The sequence below is a fragment of the Amphibalanus amphitrite genome, unplaced genomic scaffold, assembly GCF_019059575.1.
Source record: "Amphibalanus amphitrite isolate SeventyFive unplaced genomic scaffold, NRLGWU_Aamphi_draft 000089F_arrow, whole genome shotgun sequence".
NCBI classification, from domain to species: Eukaryota; Metazoa; Arthropoda; class Thecostraca; order Balanomorpha; family Balanidae; genus Amphibalanus; species Amphibalanus amphitrite.
This window is the reverse complement of record NW_024881585.1, coordinates 221,775-247,096: the sequence shown is the minus strand read 5'-3', so window position 1 is coordinate 247,096 and position 25,322 is coordinate 221,775. Positions and strand designations below refer to the sequence as shown.

At 47.7% G+C, this 25,322-nt stretch overlaps 1 protein-coding gene across 1 annotated transcript in view; it reads left to right on the top strand.

The window, feature by feature from the left end:
• Window positions 1-612: 612 nt before the first annotated feature.
• Window positions 613-25,322, top strand: part of LOC122380010 (multiple PDZ domain protein-like) — a 174,907-nt gene continuing 150,197 nt past the window's right edge. The window contains exons 1-2 of the mRNA XM_043362741.1: window positions 613-681; window positions 1,200-1,421. Coding sequence (XP_043218676.1) covers window positions 613-681; window positions 1,200-1,421 — 291 coding nt within the window. The remainder of the gene's footprint in view (window positions 682-1,199; window positions 1,422-25,322) is intronic.

Below are 25,322 nucleotides of genomic sequence, written 5' to 3'. Positions count from 1 at the left end.
GCTCGCCGCTGCTTCTCGCCCGTCGACCGAGACAGCTTGCGAGCCGTCGCCGGACGCCGCCGATGTGAGCGTGCAGCGTCCCAGGCGAAGCGACCGTGTCTGTAGACGACCGGACTACTACGTGTCGCAGTGATGCTGTTCCTTTTTTTGCGAGAGGGGGGAATGTGTAGTGTATCGAGTACCTAGTGCATCGGGTGTCCGAGGCTCGGCATCGGGCCCCCGGTAATACGAGTGTGAGGCGGCCGCACCCTGCTCGGCTCCAGTCAGAGCCAGCAGTCGAGAGGCTCCGCCCGGCCGCACAGCACGGCAGTGCCTTAGTGTTCTGCACCGCGAGTTTGTGAGAATACATCGGAATCCGGAGACGGCGGTGGACACTACACCGTCCATACGGCGGATGCGGATAAAGGATGGGGCAGGAGTAGAGGACGAGGGATAGGAGGTGTAGATAGGGGTAGGGTTACGGGACATGGTGGAGGGAGGGAGGCGAGGTGGGTGTGTGGGGTGCGTGGGTGTTGTGGAGGTGGTGTTGGTAGGTGGTGTTGTGTGGGCATATGTGAGTGTTGTCTTGTGTAAAGTTGTTAGTGGTGAGGTGCAGCAAAGTGTGACTTACGAATGTGTGGAGTGGCGATCGAAGGCAGCGGCAGCAGAGGTAGCACGTCGGTCGGAGAGCGAAACACGACTGTGAGCACGGGTGTCCTTGTCCTTGTATTATGTGGCTGGCCTGCCGCCAGAGGCGACATCGGCCGAGTTGTGATATAATGGTGTCTCTTGTCTCGGCGTGTATTGGCGGACGTGGCGTCGGGAATATGTCCTTTGATGGGCTCTGGAGTATTTCGTTTTCTCTCTTTTCTTTCATTTCTTCTTTAACCACTTGTGTTCGGTCCGGTCGGTGGCGGATTGCACTCTTTGACGGCAGCCTCACGAGCAACACAACTTTGTTTTTGGCCTTTTTTAACAACTTTTTTTGCCTTTTTTAATACGGGGTGGGGCGGCTTTAAATATATCCAAGAGTTTTTGGATAAGTGAGCCTTTTTTATTTTTTTATTTTTTTTTTGTTTTTGTTTTTTTTTATTTTTTTTTTTGCTCATCCATTTTTTTTTGTTAGTTTACATGGCACAGTGGAGGGGGACCGGGCGGCAAACCACGGAGTTGGACGGGTGAAGACAGTGAAGTAATAATGTGTGTTGCACTGCCGGCAGGGCGCGCGGCGGGCGCCGCCACCGGCAGCGCCGGCGCAACACTGGGGTGCCGAGCGGCGTGTGCTGCTGCGACGCCACTCGGCCTCCCAGGCGCTGGGTATCTCCATTGTGGGCGGCAAGGTGGACCTGTGTGCCGTCACGCCCGGCAGTACCATCCTATCGGGCGTCTTTATCAAGAACGTGTTGGCAGACAGCGTGGCCGGCCGTACGGCTCAGTTGCAGGTGGGTCCACAGTAGAGGTCTGCAAAGGCCGGCTACATCCAAACGGCTAGGGGGCGGGGCGGCTTTAAATATATCCAAGAGCACGGCTACGGCTGTGGCCACGACTGAAAGATTTCAAATTCAGTTGCTGCAAAAAAGTTTTTGGACTGTAACATGCTGCCTCGTGAATAATTTTATTGAAGTAAATGATCCAACACAATATTGAATTCTTATGAAATCAACATTGTGAGTGTAATTCACTACAAGAAAATTAATTTCCTTTTAACCCGGCAGGCGGTGGGCCTACCAGCCACCTTCCGCGCGGTGGGGGGGGGGGCATTTTTTGCCCCCCCCCCGTATCTCCGAAACTACTGGACGGATCCGGAAAATTCAAACGGCGTTCGATAGCCCTGTCAAATTTGTCGAAGGAAACCAAATTTCATTGACCTCGGGGTCACCGATGACGTCACAGGTCAGGTCAAAGATAAAATGTTCACCGTTCACGGGGCTTCTAGGGAAAGCGCTATAACACCGAGTAAAACGCATTTTGTCGAAAATCAGCGATAAGGCGTCAGTTGTCTAGTACATATGTTGCTATTAGAGGTCACTGGTCATACCAGGTCAGGTCACAGGTCAGGTCACCAAAGGTCACCAAGGGTCACCACATGAGCCCAACTTTACTAAGGTTATGCGATGCATGTTTTATGGCCAGTTTTTCATTTCCAACTCAATGGTGCTGGTTATAAGACCATCAGGTACGGTTTAGGTCACTTTCTGGTGGAGGTCAGGTCAAGGTCAGGTCAAAAAAGGTCAAATTTCAAAGTTGATATTTTTGCATAAAATGGGTATCGATTCGATGCAGCTCGTCACGGGGAGTCTAATGGTGGTCTTTGTTTTGCGCTACGAGGTCTAGAATTGCTAAAAATTGAGTTTGAAAATTTGACGTCATAAATTTTGAACAGTTTTTTCGCTCTAACTTGGCCAAAAAAAGAGGTATCGATCTCAAATTTAGTATGTAGATAGAAGGCGGTAGGGACTATCACATATATTCCGTTTTTTTCGAAATTCAAAAAACTTTTTGGATTTTTTGGCTATTATATTAAAAAAAATCTATTTTTTTATTTTTGGGGGTCAAAAGCCGAAAAATTCGAAAAACCAAAATAGCAGCTTTGTAGTCCTTTTGATTCCACACCTTTTATGTATGAAACATTTTTCTGTATCTCTAAAGCTGTAGGCCTGACAGCTCTTCCCGCGAAACCTTTTTTTGGGTCGAAAATGGCAAAAATGACGTCACTCTGACGTCATTAGCGGCCAACCTATCATAGCCTTTGCAAAATTTTTGGTCACCATGTGCGCTAGCTGTTCCCGGGAGGGTACTGAAAGTTTGGTGACGATCGGCGCAGCGGTTCTCGAGATATATTGAAAAAACTAAAGGGGGGGGGCAAAAAATGCCCCCCCCCCCACCGCCTGGAAGGTTAACCTTTGCCCCAGTGGGGGGGGGGCATATGTTAACACCCTATCGCGATTTTTGGGGTACCTTTTTGTACATCAATTTTGGACAAGGTGTGAAATTTTTGACCCCAGGTCATGTCAGGTCAGGTCACCAGGTCAAGTTAACTGAACAAGCCTAAAAAAGTTTGCAATCCTCTCCAGCCTGCAGTGTTTGTCAGAAAGGTTTGAAACTTGGTGGATTGCATGATGGTATGGGCACCTATAATTTATATATTTCGGATTTTTTATATCCGTGACCTAAGGTCAGGCCAGTGGCGTGACCTTACCATTATAAGTCAATGGAGAAAAATGAAAATGCCTCTAGATCCGTGTGTACGCATAGGAGCAGTCCAATTATTTCAGAATCACAATGCTTGGACCACTCGTGACGACCATGGTGTCTTTTTGCTGATAGCCTCTAGAAAGGTCATCGGAGGTCATTTGAGGCTACAAACAGATTTTTGCCAATAACTCTCGATTGGAAAGAGATAGAACGCTGGGGATGGCCTAATTGTGTTTGTCTTGTTGAGACGCATCGAATGATATGCAACGTTACTTTTTCCGGTCAGAACATGACCTTGACCTGAGGTCAAATTTTAAAGTTGACTTTTCAAGGTCAAATCATAGTTCATTCGACGCGTCTCGGCGAGAGGAACACGATTCTGGCAATAGAAATATCGTGGCTTTTTTTAGTCAAAAGTTATTGTCGAAAAACGCTTTTCGTAAAAACAACTATTTTTGGAGTTTTTGCCCTCTGGAGGCTAAACCGTTGACCTGAGGTCAATTTTGATTATTACCTTATCAAAAGAAGAGCTAAAGAGCTATCGATTGCTTTTCCATGCGTTTTTCTAGCTATCATAGTTCGTGAAATAAATGCATGTTTTCTGAAAAATATAATGCATTTGGCAAATTATGACCTTTGATGACCTCCAGTGACCCCAATATTGCTCTTAGATGAAAAATGACAAAACACTTTCAAACGTACGCATTAAGAGCCATCGACTGCTTTTTTACCGCGTCTTTCTAGCCCTCTTAGTTTTTGAGTTAGAGGTGGGTGGTAACATATGCCCCCCCCCCCCCCCCACATAGGGCGAAGTTGGCTGAGACCGCCACTGGGGCGCGCGTTAATAGTTGAACCAAAAGGGCATTTGAATAAAAATTAAGTCATCATCTTACATCCTTTCATAAGGGGAGAGGATTTTCAAAGTCAATCCATGGTTCTTTTATTATTTTGCGCCACTTTGTATTAGTTTTGTCTGCATTTTGTGTTTTCTTGTAAGGATAATACAGGGTGTCTCAAAAGTTCGTTTACACATTTCCCATGCCAATAAAGCATATAAGAACCGGCCAAAAGTATAAGGTTTTGGTGTCTGTGTGTACACTAGACAAATACGCATGCTTTGACGACTGATTAAGAAGGTTGGAAACCAACCCCTTTGCTGTATCTCCAAAAATATTAGCCCATACCGATTTTTGTTGCTCCGTCAGCTGCCGGAGGCTGATAAAAGGTTACCAGCTTTCAAGCTCTTGCAGGGGAATCCCCTGCAGTTTCTGCGTCGGATTTAGTTTTGACTAGCTCCCCGGCAACATCTGATTTTCCCTGAAGCCGACAGCTTGCATCGACACCATTCATGAGTATTTTGTAGGCATTCTCTGGCGCTAACTCCTTCATGAATGACTGGCGCCGACATCCCAAGCGCCATTTTCCTTTTCAAAACAACCCCAGTCCTGAACAAACGGGAAGTGCCAGGAGTAAATTTTTCGCATCATATGGTAGCAGAATGTGTGGGACGTCTGTTTCTCAGACACATTGTGCACATTTTGCAAATTCCAAGCGCTCGTCATTCCCCATGCCAAGACCTTCACTCGGTTGCGGAGTGTTTTCCTCGGGAGATGTTCCTTTGTAAACGGCCCAAACCTGTCCATCGTGTGGTTTTATCGGGATTTTGTGTTTTAACCCGCGCCCTGCTGGGGGGGTGTTTGAACACCCCCCCCCCCTTGTGGTTTTTCGCGAATATCCCAAAAACGGCGGCGTCCGCGCCGCCGTTTTTGGTACAATTTATCATACATCAATTCTACACATGTTGTAAAAATTTCAGACCAAGGTCATTCAAGGTCAGGTCACCAGGTCACTTGAAGTGACCTAACCTCATAAAAAGTTTCAATGTCTGTCATAGCTACACCAAATGACCGATCGCTTTGAAACTTTCAGCGATTGCTAAGAGCAATAGCATATACAAAATGTATATCTCAGAATTTTGATATCGATGACCTAAGGTCAGGTCAATTTTGCGACCTCCCCATTATAAGTCAATGGGAGAAAATTGAAATGCGCCTCTTTTGGACGAAAGACATTATAAACACTCCCAAACACTGAATTCCAAGTGGTTTAGACACACTGAACATGAAAATGGTGTTCGTGACCCCTGTTTAAAAAATCGGCTATTTTTGCAGTTTTTGCCCCCTGCAGGCAAAACCGTTGACGTTAGGTCAAATCTGAGAAAATTACTCAGAAAGGGCGTTAATAGGGCTATCGAATGCGCTTTTCCGCGGCGCTGTAGTTCTATTGGTTCCCGAGTTATGCGTTGGCTTCTTGGAAATTGTCGACATTCGACCTGGAAATCGGCGAAATTTTGCCCTTAATGACCTCTGGTGACCTGACCTTTGACCTGACCAAAAAAATTGACCGAAGTGATTTCCTCATTATTTTTGACGCTCTTTCGAACGCCGCCTTCCGCGTATCGCTACGTGGCCCAGGAGCCGAGTTAGAAGGGGGGGTGTTCAAACACCCCCCAGCAGGGCGTGGAAATCCAGGACCCCCAGCCGGGCGCGGGTTAAAGAAAATGATTCGCTGCAGATCTGCCTCTTGAAACTTCGTTAGATAAAATTTTACAATAACTGACACTTTTGGAGGGTCAGGTGTCCTTGGCATTGACGATTTTTGTGTTATTGTCCCAAAAATTAGCGTTATAGATATAATAAACAATTTTAAATAATAATTTGTCTTTATTTTACGATGACCTGCACTTTTTGAAAATGGGTAACCTCTGTCTGTGAGCTTCTTGCCAGTTTTCAATAGTTATGACCGCATGTTCAGCTGCTTTCCGGAACACGAGTCTGCTGTCGTGCGAGGGTCGTTCAAAACGCCGTTAGTCTCGCATGGTTTCGTACTTCAAAAATTTTAGCCACCGTTTTTATGAGATGATCATCATGTTGCACTCATCCTCGCCGACACTTAGCCATGTGCCATTTCCGACTTAACCATTCCCATTACTCCTGAAACAGAGAGTTTCACAACATACCCGACTTTGCAACCTACATTTTCGTGCATGACCCATGGTCAGAGGTGAACCCTTTTTGTGAGCTCATGAAGGGTCGAATGCACTTGAAAACAATGAGACTGCTTGAGGAAGGTTGTCACCAATGCCCATGCAAAATTTCGACTGTTAGTTTCTTGTTGATTCAGAATTATTGACAAAAAGCATGGCTGGTACCTGTCAACGAACTTTTGAGACACCCTGTACAACATGCCAGTTAAGTTAATCATCATTTCATTTTTGGGACGAAATTCAGGCTTAGGGCTACCTAATACCTGCCTTTTCAGCTGGATTTTCAGTGTCAGATTCTTTGTAGAGTATCTCAGACCACATCTCAAGACTCAAGGCCAGTTTCCAAACAATGTGTTTTGTGGTGTTTTGATTCTGCCTTTTCTCCTAGGGAATGTTGTCATGAACATTTAATTATTTTATTGTATCATATCTATTACCCACCATTAGACTTACCAATTGATCGTGCTTTTGCAACATGAATGAGTATTCTTCCTTACATAGACCACAGTAGATTCTGGACAATTCTAATTAATCAAATCTGTGAAATGCTGAGGTCCATGTGTTACCCCTACCCTTAGCGATGCTATTTCTACCACAAAGTGTATTTTGTAGTGGCTAAGAGTTGACTGAACTTGGATTGAAATGTTATTTCCTGTTATTTTCAATCAAAATTTACCAAATAATTTGGTTTCGGGGGTAAAATAATAGCAAATAGAATTTCCGTCCAATCTCGGTCAAATTCTGTCTTGGGATGTTATCGGTCGCTATTCAGTCGGAAATTTTCCCAAATTTCGGTTTCGGTCGGTATCGGTCAGCCACTTTTTGCAAAATGACACCACTACCTTGCACAAATCTTCCTGAATACCTAGTCGAGGTTGTGTTTAAATTTAGGGTCGATCCCATTTCAAATGACGTCACAGTGACGTCAGAAGTCAAATTATAGATTTGCAACTTTCGGTTTCCTTACGATATGTCCGACCAGTAGGACGCCTTTTGGGGCGACCAACGGAACGAGCGAGAGGGTGGGCCTTGCACGTGCGAACTTGCGAGGGGTACCTCCAACTAATTGTGCACTGCACCCTATTAACCGGTCCCTAGCGATGTGCCAAATTTGAGCGTAATCGGCCTATCCGTTCTCGAGATCTGAAAGCGGTACACTGCACGTGCGCACGTGCCAAATGGGTCCCAACTCCCAACTGACTTTTGCACGGCACCCTACTAACCGGGCCCTAACCATGTATGAAATTTCATCGCAATCGGTTCAGCCGTTCTCAAGATCTGGAATCAACTCCTGCACGTGCGCACGTTCAGCAGCACCCCAACTGTGACGCATGGATATGCATTGCCTAGTGGGTGCCTACCTACATGCCAACTTTCAGCGCAATCGGCCCAGTAGTTACCGAGATATTGCAATTGTTACAAAACAGACACCTCTTCGTTTTGCACGTGGCACGTGCATAAGGGGCCACCCCACCCATACGCATCGGGAATATTCCAATACCGTAGTGTCATGCAACTTTGGCCACCAAGGGCAACTTTGGCCCACGCCTGCAAAAAAGAATCTGTTTTGCTGTAGCTTTTTACAATTTGGGGAGACCCGGGAGGTAGGGGAGACCCGGGAGGTATGGGCCGGTTTTGTGAAAAGGCAATTTTCTTCCAGTGGGCAGTGGCTAGGCTCGGTTTTTCACTCTGTGTACGTGAAATTGCCTTTCGCCTGCAACGTGTGCCTGATATTAGGCATCTGGGATCAACTAGTTTGTCTCGAGATAACTTTCAATAAATCATGTGCTTTTTCGATCCATCAAAATGCACCGGGAGGTATGGGCCATGGCCTGGGAGGTATGGGCCGGTGCCATGTTTCATATTATTTTCTCCACAATGAGAATAATACTCGTAGCTGGTATCTACCTCGATCTCTCTTAGAGCCCAGGAACCGCATAAGCGGCGAACAGCGTGCTTCGTGGAGGTCACTTGGGCCCATATGTATTTTGGTAGACTCAATCATGCACCATGAAATAAGATGAATAATATTTTTCTGTTCGAATGAAATTCGAGTTAAATTTTCGACCTTGCGCGACAAAAATAAAACTAATTGACGCGGACATTTAATGAAAGCATCTTTTTATTTATTTAGGATCACCGGGGGTGGGTGATCCAAACCTCCCGGTTAGGACGCCATAATTTGCGTAGCAGCTCAGCTCATAATCTTGCAAGAAAGCTTCATATTGTCTATCCAGTCTTAATTTGCATGCTTCAAACTTTATGTTAGCGATGGTCTGACATCATAAAACGAGCCTGGCTCAAATTCATCACGAATTTTCTGTATGTACCGTATTTTACTCGAAGAGGGCAAAAACGCTTTATAGACGCTCATTGCCATAGAAGACTAAGGAAGGTTTTGAAAATCACTTGGGATGTAATGAACAGCTGGTACAGGGACCCGCAGTTGCTACTGTACACATATATTACCAATTTAGAATTGTGCTATTATTTGCTAAGTGCTGGCCATTGGAGAAAGGAAATGTAGCCCAAAGTATGGAGGAATAACACATGTTTCATCCTAGGACGTATGTTTTGTATAATTCCTCTTACCGCAACATATATTCTTTCAAAACTACAATCGTGCTATTTTTCCGTGCCGGTTGCCTCCCCAGAGCCGTCCTTGGTATCGCCTATAGCTTCCGTTCCACAGTGATGCAAATGGGGTTCACGAGTGGCCATAAATACCCAAAAGTCAAGTTTACCAAATCGAGTTAATTGCGATATGGCCGAGTAGACAAATGTTTGGGGCATCTGAAATCACATGGTTTTCATGTTTTTGTCAAAACCGGCCTCGTGTATAATCGTCAGAAGTCGTGACATTTTCTAGGTCGTAAAATGACGGTCAGACACTCGCAAGTTCAAACGCCGCTGGTTTGCGTTCATTTCGTACAAATTGAAAAAAAATTATGCATGGGAATGATCCCCAAAGCCTTCTGCTTCTAATGCCGGGTCACAAAAAGCCGTGTCTTATTCGCTTTGGCGGTAATCTGACTATTTATCATCATGTTGCAATCGCAGTTTTTTACTAAGAAAAAAATGCTTTCGCTTCGCCTACAGCACTTAACACAGTGTGTGCCCGTTAGTCCACCATACCATAGCCTTCCCTAATCATTTCTGAGTCGCATCGTGAAAGAATTAAGGCGCTAGCACAGGGCTGACCGGTGCTAGTCTAGTGATGTCAATTACAGAAAATCGGAATACCGATACCAAACCAAATACCAACCAAAACCGTGGGGAAATACCGAAACCGAACCAACTTTGAAAGATGAGGGAAATACCAACTATTTACCAATTTCTTAGCCTCTTATACATTGGTAAGCGTTCATAATACCAACAAAATACCAAACACATTAGGATTGAAATACCAAATACCAAGTTGGTATCGGTTTGGTATCGGTATACCAAAAAGTTGGTATCCGATTGACATCTCTAGGTGCTACATAGGTTTTTGTCCGGGCGGTTGGGTGCCGCAGTGGGCGCGCAGTGGGCGGGTGGGTGCCGCCGCGCGGCGTCCGGGCGGCGCGGCGGCGCGGCCGCCCGGGCCACCCGCTGCGCCGCGGCACCCGACCGTGCCGGACGAAAACTTCTGTAGTGCCGGTCAGCCCTGTGCTAGCGCCTTAATTCTTTCACTATGCGACTCAGAAATGATTAGGGAATGCTATGATATGGTGCACTAACGGACACACACTGTGTGAAGTGCTGTCGGTGAATTGAAGGCAAATATTTTTGGTAAAAAACTGCGGTTGCAACATGATTACAAATGGTTAGCTCACCACCAAACCAAAATAGATACGGCTTTTTATGACGTGGCATTAGAAGCAGCAGATCTCGGGGATCATTTTCATGTATAATTTTTGCAGTTTGTATGACATGAACGCACGCTAGCGGCACTTGAATTTCAAGTACCTGACAGTCATTTTACGACATCGAAAATGTCTCGACTTCTGACAATCATACACGAGGCCGGTTTTGACAAAAACAATAAAATCATACTTTTTCAGACACCCCAAACATTTGCCTGACTGACCATATTACGATTTATTCGATTAAGTGAGCTTGAATTTTGGGCCTTTTTCGTATTTATGGCCACTCGTGAACCCCATTTGCATCACTGTGCGTTCCCGCTACGTGAATGAATGTCACGTGACTACTACACGTTTGCACTCAGTACTAACACACCTAGCCCGAGGGCCGGTCCGTAGCGGGGAGGGGTAGAACGCCAGAGCTCCAGCGCAGTGGAGGTGGTGGTGGCCCGTATCATAAAGAGGCTACCGTAAGCAGAACTACAATGCCGCAGTACGAGGCTATGATAAAGTTTTCTTTAAATGTATTGATTAACAAGAAAGTGCAATGCTTATCCGATATAATAAAACGGTGTCCAAGGCCTTGGAAGAACTATAAAACATATTCAGCAACGTATAAATTTATGATACAGGCCATGACTTTTCACCTTGCCTCCGGGGAGGACCGCTCAGGAAGCCACATACCGAACGAATCGAGGCCTCGCAGCGCGGCGGCAGAAGAGGTGGATAAACCATCGCCAGATCTTTCAGTTACTTATGTTTCCAGAAGAAGGGGATTGGAGGGTGAGGACTGTTTTCAACCCACTCACCAACCCTTTCCTTATTAACCCGCGCCCTGCTGGGGGGGGGGGGGGTGTTTGAACACCCCCCATCCGCGCCGCCGTTTTTGGTACACCTTATCACACATCAATTCTTCACATGTTGTGAAAATTTCAGACCAAGGTCATTCAAGGTCAGGTCACCAGGTCACTTGAAGTGACCTCACCTCATAAAAAGTTTCAATGTCTGTCATAGCTACACCGAGTGACCGATCGCTTTGAAACTTTCAGCGATTGCTAAGAGCAATAGCATATACAAAATGTATATCTCAGAATTTTGATATCGATGACCTAAGGTCAGGTCAATTTTGCGACCTCCCCATTATAAGTCAATGGGAGAAAATTGAAATGCGCCTCTTTTGGACGAAAGACATTATAAACACTCCCAAACACTGAATTCCAAGTGGTTTAGACACACTGAACATGAAAATGGTGTTCGTGACCCCTGTTTAAAAAATCGGCTATTTTTGCAGTTTTTGCCCCCTGCAGGCAAAACCGTTGACGTTAGGTCAAATCTGAGAAAATTACTCAGAAAGGGCGTTAATAGGGCTATCGAATGCGCTTTTCCGCGGCGCTGTAGTTCTATTGGTTCCCGAGTTATGCGTTGGCTTCTTGGAAATTGTCGACATTCGACCTGGAAATCGGCGAAATTTTGCCCTTAATGACCTCTGGTGACCTGACCTTTGACCTGACCAAAAAAATTGACCGAAGTGATTTCCTCATTATTTTTGACGCTCTTTCGAACGCCGCCTTCCGCGTATCGCTACGTGGCCCAGGAGCCGAGTTAGAAGGGGGGGGTGTTCAAACACCCCCCAGCAGGGCGTGGAAATCCAGGACCCCCAGCAGGGCGCGGTTTAACTTACAGCTTACCGAAAAAAATGCAACACAATGGTGGCCGCCACGGATGTAGCGAATAGTGCCTCAGCCACACCGGTTTTGAGTAAACTAAGCATTGGAATTCAGGCCAGTGATCCTGAAGCATTATTTTATTTTTGTCGTGCATAAGCTGGGGTGACGTGGGCTAAGTTGATTGCGAAGAAACGGTTTTAGTTTCAGAACATTTCTGAGGCTAGTCGCGCCAAATAGTATACGGTTGTTGCAAAATGAGAAAAAGAATGTTGACGTGCTATCCAGATGATGGAATTAATTTGACACCAGAGCCCTGTTCGGGCAGCGCATCCTACTGCAAAATTTTGCACCACGCATGCGCAGTAGGGGTCTCTCGGGTGCCAGGCTCCGCCCTTCGGCGTATGACGTCACATGTGTGACGTCGGCACGCGCAAAATCTTTCAGTTTTGCGCAACAAGAAAATAGGAGCTGCAGGAGGCGAAAGTGGCGCGAATTAAAGTTTACCGTCCTATATTCCTATATTTCCTTATCCCCGGTAGGCAAAAATCAGTAGGTTAGGTTAGGTTAGGTTAGGTTGGGTTAGGGATAGGCAAAAATCAGTAGGTTAGGTTAGGCTCGGTTCGGTTAGGTTAGGTTAGGTTAGGTTAGGTTAGAACTTATTCTTTGGAGCGCTCTTGCGAGGAACATTATGAATATTAGAGAGAGAAAATATATGAAAAAATGACCTCTCCTCGACATTTAAAATTATTTGAATAGCCAAATATTTTTGTATTGATATTTCGACCAACAGGTCTTCTTCAGAATAAGACAATGTACACAATTGTACGAGAACGAGAATACAATAATTGATGCAGCAGACTTAAGTCTGCTGCATCAATTATTGTATTCTCGTTCTCGTACAATTGTGTACATTGTCTTATTCTGAAGAAGACCTGTTGGTCGAAATATCAATACAAAAATATTTGGCTATTCAAATAATTTTAAATGTCGAGGAGGTCATTTTTTCATATATTTTCTCTCTCTAATAGGTTAGGTTAGGTTAGGTTAGGTTGGTTTTGGATGTTGCGTGCCTTGGATGTCGTGGTCTTGGACGTTGTGGTTTTGAAGGTTACGTACTTTGGATGTTGCGTCTTTGGATGTTGCGTTTTTTGGATGATACGTTTTTGGACGTTGCGGTTTTGGATGTTTCGGTTTTGGACTTTGTGAATGCCCCCTATAAACCCGATTTTGGACTATTTTGGACGTGCGTACCTTGGACGCTGCGGTTTTGGATGTTGCGTACTTTGGGTGCTGCGGTTTTGGACGCTTTGATACGGACCCGACTCGGTATCTCGTGCGGGGACAGAGTTTCTGGTGGCTGCGAGGTCCGGTATGCCAGGCAAACCGGACACCGGAGGACTGCCTCTTTATAATGGCTGTCATCCCGACCCAGAACACATTCTGTCGCGCCAGCCGGAGGATTGAGGCGACCCCGATGTGGGTGCTGTGAAGTCTGGTAATGATGTCCCGCTGCTGAGACGAGGGTATCACCAGACACCGTCCCTTATATAGCAGGCCGTATTCCAAGGCCAACTCCCCACGGAGGTGGTGGAAGGCCCTTAGACTGGCCGGCAGGCGGCGCCGGTCATCCGGCCATCCCAGCTGCAGCTGTCGGATGACCGTCGTCAGAAAAGGGTCCGCCTCAGTGGCGGCCCGAATCGCCTCCAGCCGCTGCGGAGACACAGATATGCCATTAACGAGGCGAAGTGACGACTGACGAGGTCTCCACAGCGAACGCGGCTTGCGGCGTTTTGACTGGGGCTCGGCTCAGGGCATCGGCTACTGGGACCTGTGAGCCGGGACGATACACAATTTTACAATCGTACCGTTGGAGCTGAAGCAGCATCCGCTGAAGACGCAGCGGGGCATCACACAGGGGTTTTGCCATGATCGGTACCAGCGGTTTGTGATCTGTCTCCACAGTCACGTGCCGGCCATACACATACTGATCGAGCCGCGTCAACGCAATCTGATCGCCAGTAGTTCTTTTTCCAGCTGGGAGTACGCGATTTCACATGCCGTGAGTGAGCGGGAACAATATGTGACAGGCTGTCCCCCCTGAAGCAGGACGGCGCCGAGGCCATAGCTCGAGGCATCGCACTGGACGGCAGTGTTCGCCACGGGCCCCAAAATCCCCAGCCCAGCCCGGCCCGGGCCCATGGGTTCAGAGCCCGGCCCAGCCCGTAGCCCGCTCTTGGCAAATATGTCCAAGCCCAGCCCGGCCCGGCCCGTCAAAAATAGCAATCTAGTTATCGTCTTAGTCTACATATTGCTGTAATAAGCATGATTGATTACACTATTTTGAGAACAATTCAAATTGCATGAATATTAACATGGCAATCATGACTCCCTTCTTTTCAATGAATATAATCATTTCAAGTACCTACGGCACAAATTTTAACAGTAACAGCAAGCACCTCAGTCAATTAGGTCATGATTACACACCTATAAAAAGTTTACATGATTATATTAACTACATTCTATGAGTAAAGTTATCTTGCAAGCTGATGTGTGTGAACATTATCATGCATAATTGGTGACTCTAATGCATACTTCAAGGAAGTATTTGCAACTTACTCTATACTTCCCAGCACTTACCAGCAGAAAAAAGCTTGACTTATGGGAATTGATGAATCTGTCTGGGATTGACCTTGCTGTTAAATTCACTCCATTGATGCTGCAATATCAAAAGCCTGAGAAAGCATACAAAATAGGTGACACTAGCTTTAGCACTGTCTTCCAAAAAAGAGAATATCCATCCATTTATCAGCAAAACTGATTTAATCTATTTTCAATTCATGCCCACGTGTCAACTGAATCTCTGTGGACAACTATCTGCTGCTTTCCTTGCTATTTTATGCTAGGCTCTTTTCAAGATATGGATATCGCTAGCAGCGTAAGCAGAAAACATGGTAAGCTTGAAATGTCATTGGATACTTTTGCGACTTTTACGCATCATCATCATCAATTGAAAATGAGCGAACACTTCTTGATTGTCGCAGCTGCGGCAGATAGCGATTCTGAACAATTATATAATAAAACATATATGATCACATTTTTATTTTGTTTTTCGTTCGAGTTTTCAGACTTCGTGATTTCGGTTTTATTTTTTATTTGTTTTATTTTGTTTTTCACCTTGATACTTACTTAAAAAACGTATTTATTTGATATACTGTTGTGTATACTACCTACATCTACCTACTGTAGATGCCGCCACATAAACATAGCGCCATGATCGCAAATTTTGTTGAGAAGGGGCTGGTTTGTTGTTGTTGTGATTTATTTTGACAAATTTATGGACATTTAAAGAAGCTTTCATCGCGAAATAATCTGTAGAATTCCTCGTTACTTACAGTGTGTTTCGTATCCTTTTAAGGTTCTGTTCGTTAAAAAGCCGTCGATGAAGGAAAAAAGACTGTGTTGGAATTGTCTCTCTATCGCCATATATAAGTGTTAAACTTAATGTAGCCCTGTAGCCGATCATTGTTGAGTGGCTTCTTAGTTTTTGGAGTTGAAGTGCTATGTAAGTTATTCTGATAACAACATTTTAACTTTTATTAACAAACTAATGATGCTAGAGATTCTCTGATCTTTTTGGTTGCGGAATTTTTATGAAAACCCTCCTATGTGTGACATGATGTGATATTGGATGATTCTCAAGATTCCCAAAATTCAATATCAAGTAGGTTTTCTTTCACATTGCTTAAATTTGGTTTAGTTTTAGTATTTTCCCAGTGGGTTTTGTTTGAATCAGTTTCCAAATTTTCTTAAATTGACATTAGTTGCAAAACCCATAGTCCACAAAGCTCTTGGCCCGGCCCGTCCATAGCCCGTTGACTAATGATATTTGGGTGCCCGGCCCAGCCCGTAGCCCAGCCCGGCCCATGGCCCGTTGGGCTGGCCCGGCCCGTGGCGAACACTGTTGGACGGTAGCCGGTGACCGCGGATCGTAGAATTTCAGAACTGGCGCGCTCGTCAGCAGCGTTTTGACTCGGTCAAATGCGCTTTGACACACGTGGGACCACGACCACTCGTTGCGCGACTGTGTCAGCGCGCGGAGCGGGGCCAGGAGGTGGGAGACGTTCGGAATGTAGCGGGAGAGAAAACTGACCATGCCTAGAAACCGTTTCAGACTGGGCACGTCATTGGGGACTGGGTACTCGTGAACAGCCGCGACTTTCGCCGGATCTGGCCGCATGCCTCCCTCGGAGGTCAGGACATGACCCATCCACTTGATCTCCAGGACCTTGTAGCGGAATTTGTCCGGGTTGAGCACCAAGTTCCTGGATCGAGCACGATCGAGGAACGCACAGAGATTTCGATCGTGATCATCCTCCGCCTCAGACATGGACGCCCCCTGCCTACAACCACTACATCATCGGCGATAACCTCTACGCCGCGTAGACCACTAACTAGATCATTGATGACTCGCTGCCAGATTTCAGGGCTCGAAGTAACACCATACGGCAGGCGCTTCCACACGTACCGGCCGAAGGGTGTGTGGAAGCAACACAAACGCGCTGACGCCTCCGACAATCCGATCTGCCAGAAGGCGTTTGCGGCATCCAACACGCTATACACTTTAGCATCACTCATACGCGCGGTTATCTCGTCAACAGTCGGGGCTGGATAGTGCTCCCGGCGCACCGCCTTGTTTAGGTGGCGGGGGTCGATGCAGTCGGGAGTCGGATGTCACCTGACGGCTTATCTACGATCACGGGGTGGGAAACCCAGTCAGTGGGTTCAACGATCGGTGACACGACGCCAAGAGCCTCGAGCTCGTCCAACTTCCGTTTCAGTTTGTCCCTCACGTGAATACGGACCCTGCGAGGAGCGTCGACCACGGGGACCGCAGAGCAGTGTTCGCCACGGGCCCCAAAATCCCCAGCCCAGCCCGGCCCGGGCCCATGGGTTCAGAGCCCGGCCCAGCCCGTAGCCCGCTCTTGGCAAATATGTCCAAGCCCAGCCCGGCCCGGCCCGTCAAAAATAGCAATCTAGTTATTGTCTTAGTCTACTGCTATAATAAGCATGATTGATTACACTATTTTGAGAACAATTCAAATTGCATGAATATTAACATGGCAATCATGACTCCCTTCTTTTCAATGAATATAATCATTTCAAGTACCTATGGCACAAATTTTAACAGTAACAGCAAGCACCTCAGTCAATTAGGTCATGATTACACACCTATAAAAAGTTTACATGATTATATTAACTACATTCTATGAGTAAAGTTATCTTGCAAGCTGATGTGTGTGAACATTATCATGCATAATTGGTGACTAATGCATACTTGAAGAAAGTATTTGCAAATTGCAACTTACTCTATACTTCCCAGCACTTACCAGCAGAAAAAAAGCTTGAATTATGGGAATTGATGAATCTGTCTGGGATTGACCTTGCTGTTAAATTCACTCCTTTGATGCTGCAATATCAAAAGCCTGAGAAAGCATACAAAATAGGTGACACTAGCTTTAGCACTGTCTTCCAAAAAAGAGAAAATCCATCCATTTATCAGCAAACCTGATTTAATCTATTTTCAATTCATGCCCACGTGTCAACCGAATCTCTGTGGACAACTATCTGCTGCTTTCCTTGCTATTCTATGTTAGGCTCTTTTCAAGATATGGATATCGCTGGCAGCGTAAGCAGAAAACATGGTGAGCTTGAAATGTCATTGGGTAGTTTTGCGACTTTTACGCATCATCATCATCAATTGAAAATGAGCGAACACTTCTTAATTGTCGCAGCTGCGGCAGGTAGCGATTCTGACCAATTTTATAATAAAACATATATGATCAAGTTTTTATTTTGTTTTTCGTTCGAGTCTTCAGACTTCGTGATTTGGGTTTTATTTTTTATTTGTTTATTTTGTTTTTCACCTTGATACTTACTTAAAAAACGTTTTTATTTGATATACTGTTGTGTATACTGCCTAGATGCCGCCACATTAACATAGCGCCATGATCGCAAATTTTGGGACGCCGGTGAAAACAGGGCGCCGGAGGGCATATTAGTCACGTGACATTTGGAACCTCTCCCGCTCCATGGGCCTTCCATGTGCCAAACGTCACGTGTAAATTTCACGAACCTTGATCAAATCGCCCCAGGCGCCCTGTTTTCACCGTCGTCCAAATTTTGTTGAGAAGATGCTGGTTTGTTGTGATTTATTTTGACAAATTTATGGACATTTAAAGAAGCTTTCATCGCGAAATACACTGTAGAATTCTTCGTTACTTACAGTGTGTTTCGTGAGTATCCTTTTAAGGTTCTGTTCGTTAAAAAGCCGTCGGTGAAGGAAAAAAGACTGTGTTGGAATTGTCTCACTATTGCCATATATAAGCGTTAAACTTAATGTAGCCCTGTAGCCCATCATTGTTGAGTGTCTTCTTAGTTTTGGGAGTTGTAGTGCTAAGTAAGTTATTCTGATAACTACATTTTAACTTTTATTACCAAATTAATGATGCTAGAGATTCTCTGATCTTTTTGGCTGCGGAATTTTTATGAAACCCTCCTATGTGTGACATGATGTGATATTGGATAATTCTCAAGATTCCCAAAATTCAATATCAAGTAGGTTTTCTTTCACATTGCTTAAATTTGGTTTAGTTTTAGTATTTTCCCAGTGGGTTTTGTTTGCATCAGTTTCCAAATTTTAGTCGCAAAACCCATAGTCCACAAAGCTCTTGGCCCGGCCCGTCCATAGCCCGTCAACTAATGATATTTGGGTGCCCGGCCCAGCCCGTAGCCCAGCCCGGCCCATGGCCCGTTGGGCTGGCCCGGCCCGTGGCGAACACTGCCGCAGAGGGATCGGTGACAATCTCGTAGTCGTTCAAAATCAGACCCACCTTGCTTGTATCAAACACATCCCGATACTGGTCGATAATTCGTGACCGGCCACTGGGCGGAGGGGCGGGGGTCGGTGCCCGTGACCGGCTGTTAGATGAGTGAGCGAGCGGGGATGCGTGAGTGGGAGAGCTGCGGTCGGTCTCAGAGTGGTACACATACTCCAACGGATCACAGTCCTTGACGTCGATCAGCCCTAGACGGAGCGATGTCAATTTAGACTAAGGATCGGCGCGATAGCCGCCTGAACTACTTTACATTGTAGCGTACAGTTGTGCCCCGTCACAGGGTTACTAAGTTCAAGATTCACTTTTCCATCCGTGTACACGAGTCCCCCGTCATACATGCGGAGTGCCGTTGAGCACGGCCTCAGCCGCTCACCCTGCTCGTCACCCATCAGCCGCACATAGTCAGCACGTGTAATGGTGCCGCATTCAGCACCAGAGTCGATTAAAAATGTCACCGGCACTCCACCCGCAGTGAAAAGTGTTTTGTGGGCCTTACTTGGAAAACCTTCGGTCGTCATGATGTCGAACTCAGCCTCCGGGCTGACGTTGGCTGGCGGTGATACCTCCGGCTGTACCGCCGCCGCCGCCGGCCGACTCGCCGGCCGCCGTCCCTGCGCGGCGGCTGGAGCCGGCCGCCAGTCAGCTGATCGGCGCGCCGTCGGCTGAGCGCTGCCGCCGGCTGGGCGGCGCGGGCGCGGCTCAGCGGCGCGCCCCGGGCACTAGAGGTCTGCACCGGCCGGCTGCAGCCGCGGCTGGCTGCAGCCCCACGGCTGTGGGCCGGGGCGGCTGCAAATATCTCCAAGAACACGGCTACGGCTGTGGCCACGGCTGTGAGATTTCAAGCTCAATCTTAAGTACTCAAATATAAAATTTTAAATCCTAAATCTTACATTCTGATAAGCAGTCTAGCCTGTAAAAATCATGCAAAGGATGCCCAGCAACATTGAAAGTGTATAAGCCTTTGAAAACCTGTAATGGTTTTGCCATTTGCTGTAGGGGAGTTTGCACTTTGGTACAGAATACTAATTATAGGTACCAATTGTTCCTTCATCATCAAGAGCTTGACAGTTTCAGAAAATGCAACATGTTGCATTGTCACATCCCTCTCAAATCAATCTCACCTGGTCATTAAGAGAGCACCTTACAGCTATTGAAGACGAGCATTCAATAGTTATTTCAGGTAATAGAAAAAAAATCACGCCTAGGTAAAGGCAGGTAAAGGCTTCATAAAATATTATCTAAAATAACTCTTAGATGTATTTCTGGATTTTCGGCAAGTCCTATTACATAATATAAAACTGGCGCTTTATGTTCTAACTGGTGTGTGAGTGACCGCTAACAGAAAATGCTGATCAACGAAGCCAATGGAATTAGATAATAAGTGAGCATGAACCTTACTTACGGTTTATTCACATGATGGTGAAAACCCTGAACACGTAATTCACATGACGGTGAAAACCCTGAACACAATTTTTCTTACGCGAGGTGTTGACTTTACTAATAAAATGACGTCTTCTTCTAAAAATGTAAAAATAATTGATAATGATTCTTTATTTGAGGGCAAGTTTTTAATTGTTTAGCATTATTATTTATGTTTTAATTTTTTATGGCTGTTGATAGTGACACAAAACAAATAATTGCCACTTCTTTGCTATTGACGTCATGAAAAACTCAAGTAAAATTTTTGATTGAAAGAGGCAATTGTGACTCGCACGTCCTTGGGTGGGGATTTGAGCGAAGATCATTATTTGGAAAAATCAAAATAGATGAATGTTTTTCTTTCTTGGATGCTCACTAGTGTTTTGATGCCTTGCATATCAAATTAGTTTGAGACTTGCTCAGAAGGCTGCTTCAAGCCTGGCATATCACACCCCAGAAAATATGCAAGGTAAGAAAGAAGCAAGAGTTTTGACTAGACAATAACTGTTTGACAGTCCATCAACTTCAGTTTCATTTTCCATCCCTAACATTGATAATGAAAAGCATCAGGGTCTGTTGTTCTGTCCCACAACCATGCTTCAGGATTTGGCATTACCTAGATGTCTACACTGCTAGTGCTTCTATTCTGGTTCGTTGTTTATGTTTTCTGTTGATGTAGGTACCTACCTACCCATCTTTCTTAACCCCTTGCAAGGGCTTGTGTAGGCATGCGATGCGCATCAGGCTTCAGGCCGAAGCAGATACACAACCACTTAACCTATGATGCTTCATGAGCTTGAGAATCTATAGCCCATTGCAATGTGCTTTTGGCTATATGTTTCAACTAAAAACAACTTATTATATACTATTTGGTTGCATTTCATTGAAATTATCCACGGCCGGCTGACGGCTGGCTGCCCACAGTTTGCCACGGCTGTGGGCGGCTGTGGCTGTGGAGCCACGGCTGCGGGGCGGCTAGGCTGTGGAAAATTGCAGCCGTGCAGAACTCTACCGGGCACTGCTGGCTGCCGGCGAAGTGGTTCGTGCCTTGGCACACTGCACACGTTTTGCCGCACGCTGGGCAATACTTTCGAGCCATCTGGTGAGATTGGCAGCAGAAGCGACACTGTCGGGCCACCATAGATGCAGCTACTCCACTCTCAGTCGGCGGCCGCTGCTCGTCTCCGGCGCTGATCAGCTTGGAGTCACGGCTGGCCGCTTCTTCGGCAAAAGCGATGTCAATCGCCTGTGTGAGCGAGAGGCCAGACTTCTTCAGAAGGGCCTACTGTGTGCGGGAGTCCCTCACGCCCATCACAACGCGGTCCCGTAGCATATTGTCGCGATCCGGGAACTCGCATGTTGCAGCCATGGTCCTCAAAGCTGCCACGAATTGCAGGATGGGCTCGCCCGGCCCTTGGGTTCGATTATAAAACTTGAATCGTTCCATGACGATATTTTGCCGTGGGATGCAAAACGCATCGAAGCGCTCCAGTAGCGTTTCAAGGTCGCCATTTGTCGCTTCCCAGTCGGGAAAATGCGACGCAACTTCCTGAGCCCCACGTCCTGCGCAGTTAAAGAACGTAGCCACCTGTACCAGTGGCGGTTTTGTCATGAGTTCGGATGCCACTGCAGGGCCTATTTTAACATGTTAACTGGGGTGGCAAAACCCACCCGGTTTTCCCACCCCACCCGGTGGGGTGGGGTGGGGTGGGGTAGGGTTCACCAAACCCACCCGGTGCGGTTTTCCACCCCAGTCGTCTTACTTTGCCACCCCAGTAAAAACCGCCCAAAAGTCTGCCCACAGATATTAGCTGCCGACAATCACGGAGGCCCTCTCACTACTGGGGCGCCCTGCCGCAACTGTGGCGCCCTACTTTGATTGGGACTCATTACCGGTAATAGGGCACCCTACCACGACTGAAGAGCCCTATCAACATTGGGGCGCCCACAGTGACTATAAATAGGGCGGCGCCCAGACACGATTGGGGCGCCAACCACCTTTGGGCGCCCTATCAGAAATGGGACGCCGTACCACTACTGGGGCGTCGTAACACTAATGTGACGTTCCGCTGGTAATGGGGCGCCCCAAGTTTCTGGTGCACCCCGCCGCCACGAGGCACCCTACCACCACTGGGGCGCCCACCACTACTTGGGCCTCCGGCGCCCTGCTACAACGGGGCGCCCTACCATCACTGGGCGCCCTGACGCGGCTGGGCCGCCCATCACCATGGGGCACCCCACTACTCCTAGGACACCATCCCACTCCTTGGGCGCCCTTTCACAATTTGGTTCCGTACCACTCCTGGGGCCTGTAGTGGAGCGCACTTAACCCGCGAGTTGCTGGGGGGGGCGTTAAACGCCCCCACTTTTTTCGCCGGGCCATAGCATAAAAACGGCGCGCCGCAGGCGCGCCAAATTTTGGTTACCTGTAGGGAATTGATTGAAGTTTATTGTGACAAAGTTTTTAAAAAATCAGTCGGGAAAATTTTTGAGATATCGTTATTTTAGTGACGTTATGATTTCTGAGTTTTCGACCAAAAACGGCATATGTTAAAAAAAGAATCATATAAAATCACAGAATAGACATACAGACATGCCGTAAACGCCATTAGACTGCCAATACCATGAACAATCAAATGGCTATCTTCGATTATTGATTATCGTTCCGCATTTTCCAAAATCTTGAACTAAATCTTGGCAATTTCTCGTGACTACTTCACGATCATGATACATGCATTTCTTAACCCGCGCCATGGATGATATAACACTATATCATATCTATCACTATCTCATAACTATGGATGATATAATTACTATCTCATCCGTGCCCGCGCCCTGCTGGGGGGGGGGGGGTGTTTGAACACCCCCCTTGTGGTTTTCGCGAATAGTACACCTTATCATACATCAATTCTACACATGTGAAAATTTCAGAGCAAGGTCATTCAAGGTCAGGTCACCAGGTCACTTGAAGTGACCTCACCTCATAACAAGTTTCAATGTCTGCCATAGCTACACCGAGTGACCGATCGCTTTGAAACTTTCAGCGATTGATAAGGGTAATAGTATCTACAAAATGTATATCTCGGAATTTCGATATCGGTGACCTAAGGTCAGGTCAATTTTGCGACCCCCCATTATAAGTCAATGGGAGAAAATTGAAATGCGCCTCTTTTGGACGAAAGACATTATAAACACTCATAAACACTGAATTACAAGTTGTTTAGACACACTGAACATGAAAATGGTGTCCATGACCCCTATTTATGCCCCTGAGGTCATCTCAGGTCACGAATGGTGTCTAACAGTTTTTCGCAAATAACTTCTGATAGAGGCATGCTAGAGCGGTGAAAACGCCTTAGATGTGCTCAGCTCAACGATGCGGATTGACTGATATGCAACATGACCCTTTCCGGTCAGGTCATGACCTTGACCTGAGGTCAAATTTTCAAGTTGACCTTTCAAGGTCAAGTTATAGTTCTTTCGATGCGTCTTGACGAGAGGAACACGATGCCGGTAAAAGTAAGCTGTTGTTGTTGTTGTTGTTGTTTCCCTCCAGCCCTAGGGCGTAGCCAGTCGGCTCTGGAGGGAGACGAAGGCGGCCCCCAGGGTCGCCACCGCATCGTTGCTGCGCAGGTCCTCGTGGGTCGGGTGTATTGTTCCAAATACACGGAATCGGCTGTTCATCAGGGCGGGGCACCGCATCAGCACGTGTGCCGGGGTGTCCGTCTCTTCGCGGCAGAGCTCGCACCGGGCCGCGGGGCACCTCTTGTTTTCGCACCCGGCGCAGGCATTGGAGGGTTTCTTGCCGATTCGGTGTAGGTATTGTGAGGACCTGGACCAATGTCCGGCGCGCAGCTGATGGACGTCCACAGCGCTTGACCGGTCACCCCCGGGATCGGCGGGGGGAGACGGGGGCCCTGTAGCTGTCGGTACCAGCCGTCGGGCCAGGCTGCTATTGTCCTCGCGCGCGCCAGCCTTGCCGCTGCTCTCTGGATCGTCCTGGTGTCCAGTGGCGTGGCTGCGTTCTGGTCCAGGGCGGAGGCCTCCCCCGCCAGGGTGTCTGTCCTCTCGTTTCCATGGATCCCGCAGTGCGAGGGGACCCATTGAAGGTGTATGGCTCGTCCTGAAGAGGCCAGAGAGCGAAGGGCTCTCCAGATTTGGATTCCGAGCGGTGTCGTCTGCGCCGTCGGTCCCTCGCGAAGGCGCGCGAGTGCCGCCATGGAGTCGGTGCAGAAGATGATGGGGTCCTCCTCGTGTGCAGGGTTGTCTACTAGGTAGTCGGCGGCTGCTTGGAGCGCGATCATCTCCGCTCTAAAACTGGAACAGAGGCGGCCGGCGGCGACGCGGAGCTCTGTCACCTCGCCGTCCGGTCTCTCGATGAACGCGCCTGCTCCTCCGTCGGTGATGCCTCCGGATGCCGAGCCGGCTGTCCAGCACCATGTGGCGCACTGGGGTAGTGACGCCAGATGGAGCGTCGCGGTGGCTAGTCTTTGTTGGTCTGATGCTGCTGGAGGAAGTGCTGCACCAACGTCCAGGCAGAAGTGGACCGGGCCCGTCGGGGCCCATGGAGGCTCTCGTGGAGGGAGTATCGGTTCGACAGGGGGAGCGACCCCCATCGCCGCCAGGACTTCACCTCCCACTTGGCGCCAGCCGGTTGTCTCTAGTCTTGTAGGGGGGTCGTTGGATGCCACCGAACGGAGCGGGTCTCCCTCAGGCAGGGCGTGGGCCTTCGCCAGGAGTCGCGCCGCCAGGACTAGGCGGCGCTCCGCCACCGGAGCGAGGCCGGCCTCTGCCATGACGGCGTGGGAGGGAGTCGAGATCGGGCACCCGGTGATCACCCGCGCCGCTGCACGCATCTCCCTCTCCAGGAGGGTTGCATGAGCGGGGGATGTGGCCGGGAGCCAGGCGGCGGCAGCGTGCTCGATGGCGCCGCGCACATACCCGTTGGCGACGGTGTACTCGAGTTGGCGTTCTTCGAGACCCCAGTCTCGTCCAGTGAGCCTCCTGAGTTGGGCAGTTCGTGGGCGCACTCGTCGACGCAGGTTGCGGCAGTGGGGGCCGAAGTGCAGCAGACGGTCTATGGTGACTCCCAGGAGCTTGAGGTGGTCTCCCGCGGACACGGTCTTCCCCGCAACCCGGAGGGAGCAGTCAGTCGCGTCGCGGGACCACTGGGAGAGGACCAGCGCCTGAGTCTTCTCGCCTGCCACCTGCATCTTGGCAGAGCGCGCCCATCCCGAGAGAGCATCGGCTGCTCGTTGGGCTCTCTCCTTGGCGG